At 44.4% G+C, this 16,022-nt stretch overlaps 1 protein-coding gene across 4 annotated transcripts in view; it reads left to right on the forward strand.

The window, feature by feature from the left end:
• Nucleotides 1–391: 391 nt before the first annotated feature.
• FNIP1 (folliculin interacting protein 1) overlaps nucleotides 392–16,022 on the forward strand; it is an 87,501-nt gene continuing 71,870 nt past the window's right edge. For all 4 annotated transcript variants that reach the window (XR_014522204.1, XR_014522205.1, XM_083487966.1 and 1 more), the window contains exon 1: nucleotides 392–634. Coding sequence is in view for 2 of the 4 variants with exons in the window: in XM_083487966.1 (XP_083344092.1) it covers nucleotides 540–634 (95 nt within the window). In the remaining 2 variants the exon portion in view is untranslated. The remainder of the gene's footprint in view (nucleotides 635–16,022) is intronic.

A 16,022-nucleotide genomic window follows, 5' to 3' on the forward strand; every position in this document is an offset into this window, starting at 1 on the left:
TGGAATTCCAGTCGGAGTGTGGGGAAGAAAACCAGACAAAACTCCACAAAGCCATCCCATCCAAAGCGCAAGGAGCACTCGGGCGTCCCCATTCCCGTCTCCGTCTTAGAATGCGGCCTGTTTCGTGCTCAGTAAGCTAAAACTCAGCGGATCGGAGGCGAAGTTGGCGGGAGAGCCCAGGCCGAGCGCCTCCCGCTTTCCTCCCTTTCCCTTCCCTCTCCTTTCTTGCACCAAAACATCCCCAAGCGCCGCCGCTCCACCAAAGCCAAGCAGGGATCGCCGTGTTCCCCACGTGGGCTGGGCCGGGCCGGGCCGCGCGGCCAATCGGCTGCCGGGAAGCCCGCGCGAAACCCCGCCCGCCCGCCTCCCCCTCCCGCCGCGGCTGCTCCAAGTGATTAATTTTTGTCATATGACTGTCACACCGAATGGAGTCGGGTTCGCGGAACTAGCCGGCCGTCGCAGCTCGCGCGCGGGGAGGGGGGAGATCGCTGGCTGCTCCGGGCTTGGCCCCGCCGGGGCGAGAGCGGCGCGCTCCCAAAATGCCGCCCACACCCACCTTGTTGCAGAAGCTCTTCAACAAAAAGAGCGGCTTGGTTTCCCCCTGCAAGGAGCCCCGGGAAGAGTGCGTCTTCAGGTAAGGGGGCAGGCAGGGGGCGGGTGGAGCAGGGGCTGGGGCTGGCCCTGGCTTGGTTCCGGGGTCGGATCGCGGCGGGGCTGATCCCCATCCCCTCTCTGGTTTGGGGGCACTGCTTGGCTTCCTTGCTGCTCTTTGCGGAGTCGCCCTCTTCGCCTACTATCCGAGCCACGCCGCCGATTCTTCTCTTCCCCATCCCTAACTTGACACATCAGTCTCTCCTTCTCTCCCAGCCTCCCCCCTTTCCCCCCAGGAGGAGGCGGAGGGGCGGGCGGGGAGTTTTCCTGGCACCGTCTTGCCTTGGCGGCCACACAGCCGATCTGCCTCCCAGGCGGAAATCACACGGATGTGTCTCTTCGCCATGCGCCAAAACTTCGCGCAACGTTGTTTCTACTTTTTGAGGAGCTCCCTCTCGCTCCTCTTCCGCCTACTCGTGCCTCTTTCGGCCTCGGAGGATCGTGGCCGTCACGTGCGTGCAGAGCCGAGTATTCCCCCCCCCAAAAAAAATCACTTTCTTGAGTTGCAAAAAGAGAAACGGCTCCCCTAAAAAAGGGAGCCACTTCCCCCTGCTGCTTCTCAAGCTCTTCATTTGGGTTCTGATGGGGAAAGAAAAGAAGACCGGCTCTCTCTTCTTCCTCCTCCTTTCCCGGTGGTCCGTTCCCTCCTCCTTTCTTCAACTTTGAAGCACTAAATAGGCAATTAAATTAAAAAATATATAATATGCCATCTGCACACACTCGGCTGTCTTGAAAGTGGAAGCGACGACGCTTGACTGCCTGGCAAGAGCCACCTTAAATCTTAAGGAGGGACAGTAAACGCGGACTGTCTGGCTGCCAGTGTAGTGTAGGGTTACCAGAGAAATCTGCTTGATCTTGCCATAACAGAACCCTGCCTGGCTGGGCGAGGGTACCGAATAAACAGGCTGCAAGCCAAGGATGGTTCTGTGAAAGCCCTTTGTGCCTCTCGGAAAGTTCCTTTTGCGTCTCGTTTCCCTTAGTAATAATAATAGAAACAAAACGTACATTTCAGCTCTGTGACTGTGCAAGAGACTTGCCGCTGAACACTTTGGGCTTATGATATTCTTTCTTATCCTTTTGCCTGTTGATGGTCCAGTACAATCCTAGAGATATGCTGCTTATATTGGGGTCGCAGCAATAGTCAGAAATTGAATTACTGTTGGCACCCATATTTAAGCGCTGAGATCAGATATTACTTAGAAGCCTTTCCATTGTGTACTCAGCCAAAATTGTTTCTGAATGTCCTGTGCATATTTCTTGGACATGGGTTCTACTGAGTTCTGCAGGAGTGACTTCCAGGCCTTAGGATGCAAACCTATGCACCCTTACGTGGGAAAACCTCACTGAATTCAGTAGGACTTATTTGTGAGTAATGAAATAGGGAACTGGGCTGCACATGACTTGCACAGATGAGGAATAGCATGCTTTTGGTGTTGAGTCTTCTATCAGCCCAATTCCACTGCTGCTGGAAAAGAAAGTTAGTTACCAACTTTGAATTTAGTATTAGAAGGCTGATGTGGGTGGAAATCATTTGCTTAAATTACATAACAGAAAATACTACGGTCTTGTAGAGGCTGCTAGGTGTTGCCACTGACTTCACTTTGACGAAGATTTCACTATTCCCACAAAATTTCTATTTGACATTCTCCACTTGAATTATTTTCATTGTCTAACCATTTCGTTCAGTTAAACTATATTTCAAAACATAAAATAGATTGCCCAAAGGCTTCTTTGTGGAACCACTTACCAGCTTTGTTTAATTTTATACACAACCGTGTTACTGTTTGTTGGCACTGGGCGTTGATATCACCTGGTAATACTCCACTGTGCCACCTAGTCTTCAAGAACACCTAAAGTAGCCCAAACAGTCAATCCTAGCTGCATCTACTCAAAGGTGTTTTATAAGCAAACCTAATACTGTATCTATCTGGCTACTTCTAGTGCGCCGTTTTATTAGACTATCAGTATGCAAATGGGAATTCCTTAATGACATGTGAATAAACATGCAGAAGTCAATGAAAATTGTTTTGGAGGTTGACATATTAAAGTCAGTGTTTAAGAAGATACATTTTTAAGAACATATACTTTGAAATAAATATTTCCACAAATAAGAAGCAAGCGCAGCTTTTAACATGCTATGTATTCCTTTCATGGCTTGGTCATGTATTCTATGGTTTCTGCTCCCCATTTGGTTCTCACATTTTCTACTGTATTTATAAAGTATTTTCAGGACAGTACATTGCAAAGCATGCAAAGCCATTTAGCTATGGTGAAATACTAGCTAAGCATCAAAAGATTTTCATGTACTTAATAGGCTATGTACTTTTCACAGTTGTAGATATTTCAGAGGTGGCCCTATTAACAGGGTGAGGTGGTCTTTTGGGTGACACTATTGTCACTTATTTAGAGGCATATGTCTATCATCATTATCGGAGGATGTTTGGATCTTCTGTATTAGGAATCGCATGCAGGTTGTTGGAAATATACATTGGGTTGAATCCAGACTTCATCTTCTGCAAATGGAAAGACTCCTGTCCATGGAAGGCTCTTGGTCCAGCAGAAGGATCTTGCAGATGTAAAGCGGGGGAAGTGACTTTTGCTGATTTTCTCTTCCCTTGATGCCACCTGTCATGCTGTTCTGTCATGTCTCCACATTTTTTCTGAGCATGCAAGGATCTGTAAAGGGAAGGGGGAATCTACAAAAGTCACCTTCCCCACTTAGGCTGGAAGGAGCAAAGCTTGGATCCAAGCCATTGGTTACATCTGCTGAAGACATACCCTGCCATAAACATTGTGCACTTTATTTTAGTCTCCTCATTAAATAAGGGGTTGACATTTTTATTTGGTTACAACCAATACCAAAGCATACATAAGTAGGGATGGACTTGAGGGCCTACATAAGACTTTCTATCTGCATTAAGTTATTAAAAGTTTGTTTTCTACCCATAGATACAGCACAGTTATATTAGTTAGGTAGCACGTCATGGAGAATAGGTCAGTTGACAGTTATTTGGCTGTGGCAGGTAACATTTCAGAGGCAGCATAGTCCTTGCTACCAGTTGCTGAGTACCAGGGCAAGAGTTTCTTGTCCTCACCATTGAAATCAGAATGTGGGACTAGCTCCTGTATTCTTTTCTAGCTATTTGGTGGTTATTGGTGTGGTTGCATATCCTCAGCAGTGTATTTATTTCACCCAAAGAAAGCACTGAACCTGGCACAATTCTGTGCGGGTATGTCATCTGTGGTGGGCCAAAGTGTTCTGTCAGTGCGGGACATGCTTTTGACAGCATCTTGCACCCAAAGAAAGTGTTGAGACAGACATCCATATTGTAGAAGAAGACTCCAGGAGGTGTGTGTGTATCATTTGGGGTGTCTCAAATCCATTTTGGAGGTGCACACCTTTGGTTCCCTATTTCTTGCTGAAGTCTTTGTTGTGCATTTTGAGTGTTGAGCACATTGGGGGAAATTATTGTGAAAGGGACAGTCCTCCATTTATGGAGATATGTGATACTGTGTAGATACTTAAAAACCTCTGTTCTCTTTTAAAAGATGTTTTGCTTGAATTGTGATTTAAAATGTCATACAAATAAACAACTGGGAACTAGGAGTAACCAACTTCAGCACTGTAGGGAAAGCAGCAGTGTGGTGTGGGGGTGAGAGCGTTGGATCTCAGGGGCGGATCTACATTCAGAATCTCACTTAGCCATGAAACTCATTGGATGACCTTGGGCCACTCACCATTTTTTAACTTAGCAAGTTTGTTGTGAGGATAAAATGGAGGATAGGTGAAGGAAACTGTGTATGCTGCCTTAAGCTTCTTGGAGGAAAGGCAGGCTAGAAATGTAGTGAGTAAATGTTGTAAGTGGGTGAGCCAACGGGGCATTTCTTACGTTTTTGCGTTTGGTGCAATGCTTAGCATCCTGTAAATCCCTAATCAGTATTAGATTGTTATTGTATAACATTTTTAAGAACAAGGATATTAAATCATTCACAAAGTAGAAGTGAGTATTCTAGCCAAGTCCTTGCTTGCTTTTCTCATTCTTCCAGAGGAAGAAGGAACAGCAAGACATAAATTGTAGTAAATATCCAGATGTTAAGGTGGCTCCTTTATTTGGAAAGATCATTTTTCTTAAGAAAAATAGCCATGTGTTGCATAAACTCAAGGTGGCTTGGAGTGGCTGTTGGCATTTGGATTGGGTTGGTTATTGACAAAAGAGGACAATCAAAATTATTATTGGAGGCCTTTTCTTTTACCTAAAGGATACTGGGTATCTTGTTATTCTCTCCAGTACAGATTTTTACTTCCCTTCCCCTGTCATCAGAACTGTTGCTTATGAAATTTATAGAGCAATCCTGTGCAATTTTACTCAGAAGCAAAGCCAACTTTGTTGTAGTGGAGGTTACTCCAAAAAATTATTGTTAAAGCCTTAAGGATATGTTTTAGTTTTGTAGCTAAACTTACAAACCCACAAGCCCAGGTTCAGAGCTAACACTAAACCAACCAATTCCCCAACCAAATAATGTGTTCAAGAATGCATACGCTAGTGTGCGCTTCAAAATGCATATATTAGTGACAGCAACGTTTAAACACGTGGTATAGTAGGGGGAACTTTGCATTAAAATGTATTTTTAGGCAAATTTGCAGCTGAAATCTTTGCTCTGAGAATCTGCAAATTTGCTGCTTTGTGCTAAGCCACAGTTTGGCTTAGTGTTGCATGCGGATTGGGGTTGTTCATGCATGGCTAGTAAGCGGGAACTCAGCTGACTTCATTGACTCGCATGTGGGTTCATTACTTGATTAAGAGTTTTTTGGTTGCTGCACACTGTTCCCTTGAAGCAACTACCTGAGATGTTATGTCTCAATTGATTTTTCTAAAAGTGTTTAGATTCCTTCCTGGGTATGCTCACGAGCCAGTTTTATAGTTGTTCTAAGCATGTCCTTCATCAGTGCTCCCTTCCCCCATTTTTCTTTACTTGAAGGAGTAATTTGTTTTATTATTTGAATCCCCTCAGCTGTTTCAAGGCACGATTCACCCTTGAGGGCACAAAAACTCATAGTATGCTAAATCCAAATTTGTGTTCTTGAAATGTTCTTACACTTCCTTTTAAAATGGCAAACACTGAAATACTTTTGTAAACACCAGGTTTATAATAGAACAGAATTTTCAGACAGTCTGGTAGTATGTTCTGGCTTTTTTAACAAATGACAAAACTTGCAATCAGTTGAAGAACATATGCCCAAAGTGATGAAAAATGCTTACTTTGGGCTGGGTTTTCCCTTATTTATTTAAACATCTAGAGTTGCATCCAGTGCTGCAGTTCTGCTTGTGAAACAGATTCCATGCAAGCAACATACTGTAACTTCCTTTTCTTCTCCTTCCAGTGCTCTGCCCTCCCCGCTTTCAAGGGTTGGAGAGGGGCACCAGGAGCAGATTCAGGGAGTGCTTAGGTGGAGGAGAGGAAACTGAAGTCCTGTGATGTCAACAAACCATAGTCTACCCTAGACTGGAGGCTGGGGAAGGGCAAAAACTCAAAATCTTTCTGGAGTGATTTTGACAGTGAGCCTACCTATGGGCTCAGAAAGAGAGAGAAGGTGGGGGTGGATCCTCTGAACATATATTTTCCTCCTTGCTCAATAGAGTCTTCTCAGATGCAGCAGAAATCACCAGTGCCCCAGGCTATGGATTCTTGGCTGGAACTCCAATAGAGGAAAACAAAAGAAAGCATAAAATAGGGATAGGAAAACAGCAAGGGGTCTCTTAAGCTTTTTATTCCACCATCACCACCCAGCTTTCATATGTTCAACCCCACTGTAATCCTACTTCGACCCGGAATATGGGCATTAAGGCTTCTGTTCTTTACCTGCTTACCTGGGAATAAGCACCACTGAAGTCAGTAGACCTCTCATCTGAGTAGACAAGAAAGGGACTGCACTGTAGGCCTGGTAGCCTCTGAAGTGGCCTGTCTTCTGTTCCTTCTTGCCCCTTTCCTATACTTTTACCTCAGCTGTGGGTGAGCAGGCTCCAGGAATATTGTGGGATGTACCTAGGGATTGGCTTGGTTGGCTTCTGCCAAAGGCGCAGGCCCAAGGGAGCGAAAAAATCGCTCCTCTTCACTCTGACTCGGAGTGTTTAGGAGCCTGACAGTCCACACGCTTCCTGGGCCGCTCCACCACTCCACGGCCTGGCAAGGTGTGCAGGCTTTTCTGGGTGCCTTAGTGGAGGAATCTGGTCGCTGGCATGGCAGTTGCAGTAGCCCTGCCAGTAGGGTTGGGGTGGGTGGTCTCAGTTGGCCAACAGCGCTATTAGAAGTGTGAGCAGAGTGCCCAGTAGGGCTCAGAGGGAAGAAAGAAAGACAGTGGGCAAGAGTTACAGGAGGAGGGAAAAGGGAGGGAAGAAGGAAGGAGGCAGAAGGGTAAGCAGCGAGTGGAAGGAGGTAGACAGCAAGGCAGACTGACAGACCAACAGAGGAGGAGGAAAGGCTGAGCAGAGCAGACCCTGATGGCAGACTGCAAAAGCAAACTTTCTGAGTTTCTGGTCCATGGGCTCTCCTGGCTTCAGAGCTCCTTGCCAAGGATGCAAGGGCACCTAGGTAGGCCTCTGTCCCTGTCCCCAGAGAGTGGTGCAGAAGTCGTTCATGAGGCAGTAAGGTAACTCAGGAATACTTTGATTAACTGCACTTCAGCGGCATTAAGCTTTAAAGGCTGATCCATTAATTAATAAAGCAGCTGAAGCATCACAATTAACTAAGGCACACACTTACTTGGGGAAAAACTTGCTTATGAATGGGTTGTGCAACTGCTCACAAACCAGTTTGCCCAGGGGCTCACCTTATCTCTCAAAGTTGCCAAAGGCTCTTTCTTCCTCTCTAGGGAATAGGCTGCGCTCCTTTCTCTGACTTCTGCTTCCCCCTCCCCCTCCTTTTCACAGACAGTACATGAGGAGAGAAGTGACTCAGTACAGGCTCCTCATTAAGAGCTGTACCCGTCTCCCCTTTTGGGGAATTCATAGAAGTGCATTTCCTTCAAGCGTCTCACCACTTTGAGCAATAACAAAATGCCTGACCTCTAATAAATGCTACAGCGATGGAAGCCAACACAGCAGAACCACTTCCAGCATTTCGCAAAAGGAATTAGAAGTTGTGTCCAAAGCATGGGGTTTAACGTATTTCTTCTGCCTCAAGGGAGGGGGAAAAGTGAAACTGACTCATTTCATACTTCTGACTGTGGCTGGGTTCTCTGACTCTCACTATCATCACCATCCTGCTTTTTCAGTCAGGTCTCAGGGCCTGAGTTCATCGCAGTGGTCATGAGTTGTTCTTTCGCCGACGTGTGACACTATGCCATGTCGTCTGTGTTATCACTTCCTTGTCTGCCTGTGTGGTTTACTAAGATTGGACTGTGACATCTGACACATTTGGGCTGCTTGCAGTGCATTCTGCCTGCATCGCACAGCTCTTTACTTCAGTCTCCTTCCTCTTTGGGGTATAAAGCTCTTTCAGAAGAGGCTGAGCCAAAGCAGCAAATCATTTGGGTTCCCCTTTTACCCTCCTAGGACATTGCAGTCATAGTGGCACTTGTAAGATAAGGCATTGATGCAACCGTTTGCCCAGCACAGACACTATTTCAGTATTTGCTTAACGGAATAAATCTACTTCATGCCTTTGCCTAGAAATTCGGGTGCTTTTTCTTCTTGCTGTGGCCAGACCTACTACAGTGGTACCCCAGGTTACATATGCTTCAGGTTACAGACTCCACTAACCCAGAAATAGTACCTCGGGTTAAGAACTTTGCTTCAGGATGAGAACAGAAATCGTGCTCCGGTGGCACGGCAGCAGCAGGAGGCCCCATTAGCTAAAGTGGTGCTTCAGGTTAAGAACAGTTTCACGTTAAGAATGGACCTCCGGAACCAATTAAGTACTTAACCCAAGGTATCACTGTATTGGGCAGAGTGAGATGGTTGCATCTGGTTACAGGTGCTGAAAGTGGGAACTTCAGTATGTGCCCAACCAGCCTGCCAGAAGCCCCCTAAGGTAGCCTGATGATCTCAGGTGTACTGAAGGAAGATGCTCCCCCATCAGTGTTGAAGTAACTGCCAGTCCAGTTAATCTTTGATGGGGGAGTGGAGAGATAGAGCATTTCGTCAACTTATTTTCTTGCTTTCTTCGGCATTTAGTATTTGGCACTTTGTAGTAGTACAGGTATAGTAACGTGTCCAGAGGAGGGCAACCAAAATGGTCAAAGGCCTGGAAACGATGCCTTGTGAGGAACAGCTAAGGGAGCTGGGCATGTTTAGCCTGGAGAAGAGGAGGTTAAGGGGTGATATGATAGCCATGTTTTTCTGCTGCTCCAGAGAAGCGGACACGGAGCAATGGATCCAAACTACAAGAAAGAAGATTCCACCTAAACATCAGGAAGAACTTCCTGACAGTAAGAGCTGTTCGACAGTGGAATTTGCTGCCAAGGAGTGTGGTGGAGTCTCCTACTTTGGAGGTCTTTCAGCAGAGGCTTGACAACCATATGTCAGGAGTGCTCTGATGGTGTTTCCTACTTGGCAGGGGGTTGGACTCGATGGCCCTTGTGGTCTCTTCCAACTCTATGATTCTATAAGCCCACACTCAGTTCACAGAATCATAGAATCTGAGAGCGGGAGGGACCAGCCAGTGACCAGCCAGTGTCAGCTTTGACCGGGGTGGGGGGGAAGCCAGCTGCTCCATCAGTACAAGTGTATTGCGGTTTCATGGACACCCCCCCCACACACACAAAAAAAGGTGCACAATAGAAGCTGAAAATGAACGTGCTAACACAACTCATAGCAGGGCTATGTGGAACCTGTACATGCTGGAGTTTATTTTATGTTCTTTCTTGACTTTGGGGCAAATAATCTTAGTCTGTGGAGAGTTGAAATGCTTTTGACTGCAGTCCTTTGTACACTTACTTGGGGGTTCTGAATGGGTCTTACTTCTGAGTAAACATGCCACAGGTGAGGCTGTTAAGCTACCAGCAGTGGCTATTCACGCACCCATTTCCATTGTCCGTGCAAACAAGCAAAAGGCATTATCAGATCTCATGGACGCATTCCATCCAGGCAAATGCTCTCGGGTGCAAGGCTGGGCCAGTGAGGGATCTGGCTTGGGGAGGGTTCCCAGAACTAGATAATGCTCTGAGGAAAATTATTTCCTTACGCCTACTTTGGTTTGCTGCTTTGGGAATGATTCGGTTTTTATTGTCGGAAATTATTTAGCTCTTGTAAAGTCACTCTGTTAGTGGGAGCAGCAGCATGTTCCTTCTTCCTGGAATAACTTGACCTGCATGACTTGGAAGCTGAACGTCCATTTCCTTACCCTTTTGTTTGGGTCCAGGTTTTGATTTTGTTTTTTTAATGCTGCTTCCGGAGAAGTTTTTAAGGGGGAGGATGGTTTTGTAATTATGTAAGACCGTTCTCCTCTTGCTGCATTGTAGCTGAACGTGTGCAAGTAACTCAAGGAAGGAGCCACTAATTTGATCGGGATTACACTGGATTTACATGTATGATCAGTGCAAGTTAGGAAGGGTGTGCAGAGTTTTGTCAGTCAAAAACAGGAAGCAACCTCAGCCGTTTTGGGTGTGTTCCCAAGATCTCTTGATATGGATTTGGTTGCTCTTAACACATGCTATTCTCTCCTCTCTGTTCGGGGCAACTAGAAGACTAGCGTTGTTGAGATGTATATCTCAAGTGTGTTTCTGTGCAGTGAGCACTCTTTATCTCCCAAACCAGCCTTTGAAATGAATTCACTTACCTTGATACTGAATCCGTTTATTGATTAAATATTGATTTCTCTGGAAATGCTAAAAAGAGATCAGTCCAGCCACAGTTTTGCTGTTTTATGTCCTGTTACTCTTTTAATTTGCACCTCTCCCACTGAGAGCAGTGTGATTGATGGTCAGCATGCACACTGACTCATTGTTATGAGAGCAGTACCAGCACCACTCCTCCCTGCACTGATGAGGTAGCATGAGGAGCTCTGGACCACACATGAGGAGTCCACGTTGACTCCTTCCTCTGGAAACACCAACCTTCAGGAAATTGGATTACTGCTAGCCTGAACAGGAGTCCCCCGCTGGACTCTTCCTACATAGTTTTGGGCTTCTTGCATTACCCTACAGTGCTGGCAGTGAGAATAGTGGACCAGTTCTGAATATTGACTGGACCATGTCCTCAATTTGCATGGGCATATGTATGGAGCACAACTATTCCGTTTCCACTGACACAAAAGATTGCATTCAGAAGGGACTTCCCCTTTGCAAGTAGATCCCTGGTTTTCAGAAAGCAAGACTAGTTCTTCTGTTTAGTGACCAGTTATTGCATGACTTTTATTTTATCAGATCCTATAAAGCATCCTCCATTTCCATAGCTTAACTCTCAGTGGGGATAGATGAATCAGTCCATTTAAGTTTCATTCAGTGTCTCATCTTTACAATCTTAAATTCATTTCACACCACTACTGCATGTGCTCATGTTTTGGTTTTTGTTTTTAAAAAAGACCCCAGGAAAATTCATACACATTTTGGTGATCATTTCTCCTAATACACATATTGCGTGTGTGCAATTATGCCTGGCACATGTGTTTTTACTAAGATACACCAATTTGTATGTATTCTTTGCAAGGAGACCTGCATTGCAAAAAAGTATGCATTTGAAGGAGACCTGATTTTCATTTTGTCTATTGGTTTGGGAAGTGTGGATTTGTTTGCATGAAAGTGCAAGCAGAATGATCCCCCCCCCATCCCTAGCGTTCAGACTAAGCTCAGATCTAGAGAGCTGTTACGCTTCCATCCAAGATGACTGTACACATCCAGCATGATTCTCTCCCCTTCCCATCCTTTAAGAGTAGGGTTCTAATCTGACCCCCACAACATGGCTCTTTGGAAAGCTCTCCTGAGTTTCACAAATGGTTTGCTGTTAATTATGGAAGACTGCTTTTCAACAGGCACAAATCCAAAAGCCAGTTTGATATCTGGCAGTAGTTCCTGGGCGTTCTTATCCTGGTCTACATCTTTGTATAGTTCTCAGAAGATATTCCATATATTTTAATGGTTATGTCTTTGGACCTTGTAGCAAAAACAAATGAAAATGAAAAATCATTACTGTACAAGATTATTTCATTAATTGTGATTAGTATACTTTATATCATGATTACGAATTTTGCTTTACTACTTCAGCTACCAGTAATTTCTGTATTTATTTATTTTTTAATGCTTTTTATTGAGTTTTAAAATTATTATTCGTATACATATTCCATTCATTCTTTAACATATATTGTACATATATAAACCAAGCAATAACAATATTTCTTCACAAGTGACTTCCCACCACCTCAATGCAGCTTCATATTTCTTCCTTCTCTTTTCCAGCTGTGTTGTATTTCCTTATTACCCTTCTCTTACACAATATATCTTATCGCTCTATTTTTTAATTTGAGAACAGTGTTTTCCCATATAATCTTTTGCACATTCCCACTCCTTTTTAAATTTTGGGTTTGGTTGGTTCCTAATGGTGCCTGTCATTTTTGTTAATTCCAAATACTCATACAATTTAGTTTGCCATTCTTCCTTTGTTGGTGTCCTATCCCACTTCCAATTTCTAGCCATTAACATTCTTGCTGCTGTTGTAGCATATAGGAACACCCCTTTTTATCATTTGAAATATCAATTGTCATAATGCCCAGAAGAAAGGCTTCAGATTTCTTCTCAAATGTTTGTCTGAATATTTTTTAAAAATTGTCATAGACAGTATTCCATTCTTAAAAATTTTGTCACAACCCCACCACATGTGGTACATCATTCCTTCCCCTTTATTTATCCTCCCCTCATCTGCTACATGACAGGGTTTGCCCTGACCATCATTTAATGACAGCAACATGCTGGGGCTATACAGAACATAAATTGTCAAATTACATGAATTAATAGAGGAATTAATACTATTGCATGGAAGGGATCATTTTACATAAGGATATATGTACTTTCAGGGGACATGGGGGGCACTGTGGGTTAAACCACAGAGCCTAGGACTTGCCGTTCAGAAGGTCGGCGGTTCGAATCCCCTCAACGGGGTAAGCTCCCATTGCTCTGTCCCGGCTCCTGCCAACGTAGCAGTTCGGAAGCACGTCAAAGTGCAGGTAGATAAATAGATACCACTCCGGCAGGAAGGTAAACAGCATTTCCGTGCACTGCTCTGGTTCGCCAGAAGTGGCTTAGTCATGCTGGCCACATGACCCGGAAGCTGTACGCCGGCTCCCTCGGCCAATAAAGTGAGATGAGCGCCACAACCCCAGAGTCGGCCACGACTGGACCTATTGGTCAGGGGTCCCTTTACCTATATGTACTTTCAAGCTCCAAATAATTTTACCTGCAGGTAGTGAATATCTTAAGCCACCCATCTCAAATTCATTGGGTGGAATACAGCATAATACTAAGTGGGGTATGCATACATGGAACAAGGTCTGCACATGATCAATGAGATTTTCCTCCCTATCCTCACCCTGTGTGCCCCCTAAACCTGTTCTGGGGTTTTCTTCAGCCCTCCAAAGCAGATGTAGGGGGCATGGTGGAGGAGGGGAACCCTGTGGTGTGTGCAGCCCTTACCATAAATTCAAATGCTGTTGCCTGTGACATTTTATTGTTAAGTACTAATGATAGTGCATTTCCTAAGCAACATCAGTATGTAGTCTTGGCTCACAAGAGATCCATTTCTCAAATGAAGCTGTTATTTCTTGGGCTCTGATTCCTAACAAAGAAAACAGACTAATTCAAAATTCAGTTAGTGGGCATTCCAGGGCAGACAAATTGTCCATTGGAAAAATGCAGTGAACCCTAGGGGGTTGGCATCTTTTCATTTTTATGCTATGGTTTCCTTATCAGTTTTCATGCAGCTTTCTGTGGTTCTGCTGTAACATGTCTTGAATCAGGATATGGTGCTGCCTAGTAAACTGTTTGCAGAGCATGACTGCCTCCTCCCTTTCCTGAAGCCAAGGAGGCAGCTGGAGAGTTCTTACTTACAGTGATCAGGGAGGGTGGAGCCCTGACAATTGAGAGCTATTGTGTCAATGCAATGTGCAATGCTGATCTGATCTGATCTGCCTCAAGGAGTAGTTGAAACAGCTTAAAAATGGCAGTTTTCAACTTGGATAGCTAAGGAGGCCCATAGCTGCCTCTACCCTCAAAGTTAGTCCACTGCATCATTCTGTTTTCAGGCTGTGGGTTCTCCTTCCACTCCGCAAAAAGGTATTGCAAACCCATGGATGCCAGGCTTCTGTTTATATATATATAGAGAGAGAGAGAGAGAGAGAATATGTAATCTGTGTTCCTCTTTCTCTAAATGATTTAAAATTTCACCCCTTTAAAAATCCAGCAATTGAAAAACTAAGGCCTGGTTCAGATGTAATAGGAAACCATGGTTTCCTGCTATGAGAGCAGACTGTGGTGGGCTTCTCTTTCTGATTTTGAACTAACTGCAGTCCCCTGTGACAGCTGAACTTGGGGAACTGAGGTTTGAGTAAACGGTGATCATGGAAATTCTGAAAGCAGAATTTGATTCTGGCTTGTTCGAACTAACCACAGTTTTCAAATCACAGTTCCTAAGTTCCAGTGTCACAGGGAACAATGTGTAGCTTAAAATAGAAAGCAGAAGCTTCTGGCATCCTCCTTGTGGATGTGAAAGATTAGCGCAGAGAGTGAGAGCCTGAGGCTCCTTATACGTTATTTTCTGACACAGCTGAACTTGACCAATGTATCTGAGTTTCTACTTACAGTGGAACCTCTGGTTACATACTTAATTCGTTCCGGAGGTCCGTTCTTAACCTGAAACTGTTCTTAACCCGAAGCACCACTTTAGCTAATGGGGCCTCCTGCTGCTGCTGCGCCACCAGAGCACGTTTTCTGTTCTCATCCTGAAGCAAAGTTCTTAACCCGAGGTAATATTTCCGGGTTAGCGGAGTATGTAACCTGAAGCGTATGTAACCCGAGGTACCACTGTACTTACCTTCAGTTTGTATTCTTTTAGAAGAGATACTGCCATTTTTAGTTGTGTATTTTTAGTTGCATGAAGGATACAGTGTTGGTAGTCTATAGATGACAACAGACCATACAAATATAGACCATACAAATTCAGCTTAACAGCCATGTATGGTAGTCCTTCTGGATTGTATGTAGCCTGCTTCTGCTTTAAGGTCATTTCTTTTCTGGAATGGGCCAGCAAGTAATTGAGCTTCTGTCAGCACTGTAGGCTTTTAATGATGCCTCCATGTATCTAGATGACACGTTCAACTATTAACCTTCCTTTTAATGCTACCACAAACACCCATACCTTTCATTTTGCTCAATCTGCCATTGCATACATTTGATATATAGCGGACAAGGAAGGGAAGCCAAATCCCATTGAGCTGCCACCTGTTTTAGGTGATTAATGAACAAACCGAGGAAGTTCCAACAGAAGCTTAACACTGTGGCACATTGCCCACTTATGCCGGGGTTCCATTTGGCTGCCTCCCACCCCACCCCAATCCCCGCTGTGTCCCGTGATGAAGTGGACTTTCTTAAAGTCTTCTTTCAAGACAATGGCCCAACAGTCATCTTCCGAAGCCTTCATTTTTAAACCATTGTGTTGCAATTCTTATGCCTCCGGGAGGTTTTTTTTTGGTTGAAAATGGACTGCATGCATCAGGGAAGTGGAACATAAAAGATTTATTGGCCAGTATGTGTTTTGGCTTACCTGAATGCTTGTATTTTCAAACATATCTTTTGGTCATGAATAGCTGTGATTGTTGAGGTCGGGATATTAGAAATCTGGATGAGACGTGACACAGGCTCACAATGAATTACAATAGGCTCATGTACATTATTGAGAGAAAGGTCAATTTAAAAAGTACCTTGATCTAATGATCATGATTTTGTTTTTCATGCGTTTGAGTAGACTTTTTTATTGTACAAAGTTAGCAGAGACAGCACTAGTTGAAAAGGGAAGGTTTGTGCACGTGGTGGAAACCCAGATGTCCTGCAAGCAGCTGTGTGACATTAGAGTTTTAAGACATATATTTAAGGGATTTGAATGGGACTTCAATAAGAATGCATATATAGAGTGTAACATACCTTTGCACACTTCCCATTTAAATCAGATGGGCTTACTACTGGAACAAGAATTGATAGCAGCTGTAGAATACATTCTGGTATTTATGCAATCATTAACCCCATTCAGAAGCTATAATTGCTGACGTGATGAGGGATGGTGGAGACCAGCACTTTAACTCCACCCCCTCACTGCTGTCCGCATAGTATTCAGAAGATCCCCTTTTTTGCCCATGTTTTCTCATGTAGCCCATGTTTGGGAAACCTGTCT

This window comes from Podarcis liolepis (assembly GCF_965112155.1).
Source record: "Podarcis liolepis genome assembly, chromosome: 2".
Taxonomy (NCBI): domain Eukaryota; kingdom Metazoa; phylum Chordata; class Lepidosauria; order Squamata; family Lacertidae; genus Podarcis; species Podarcis liolepis.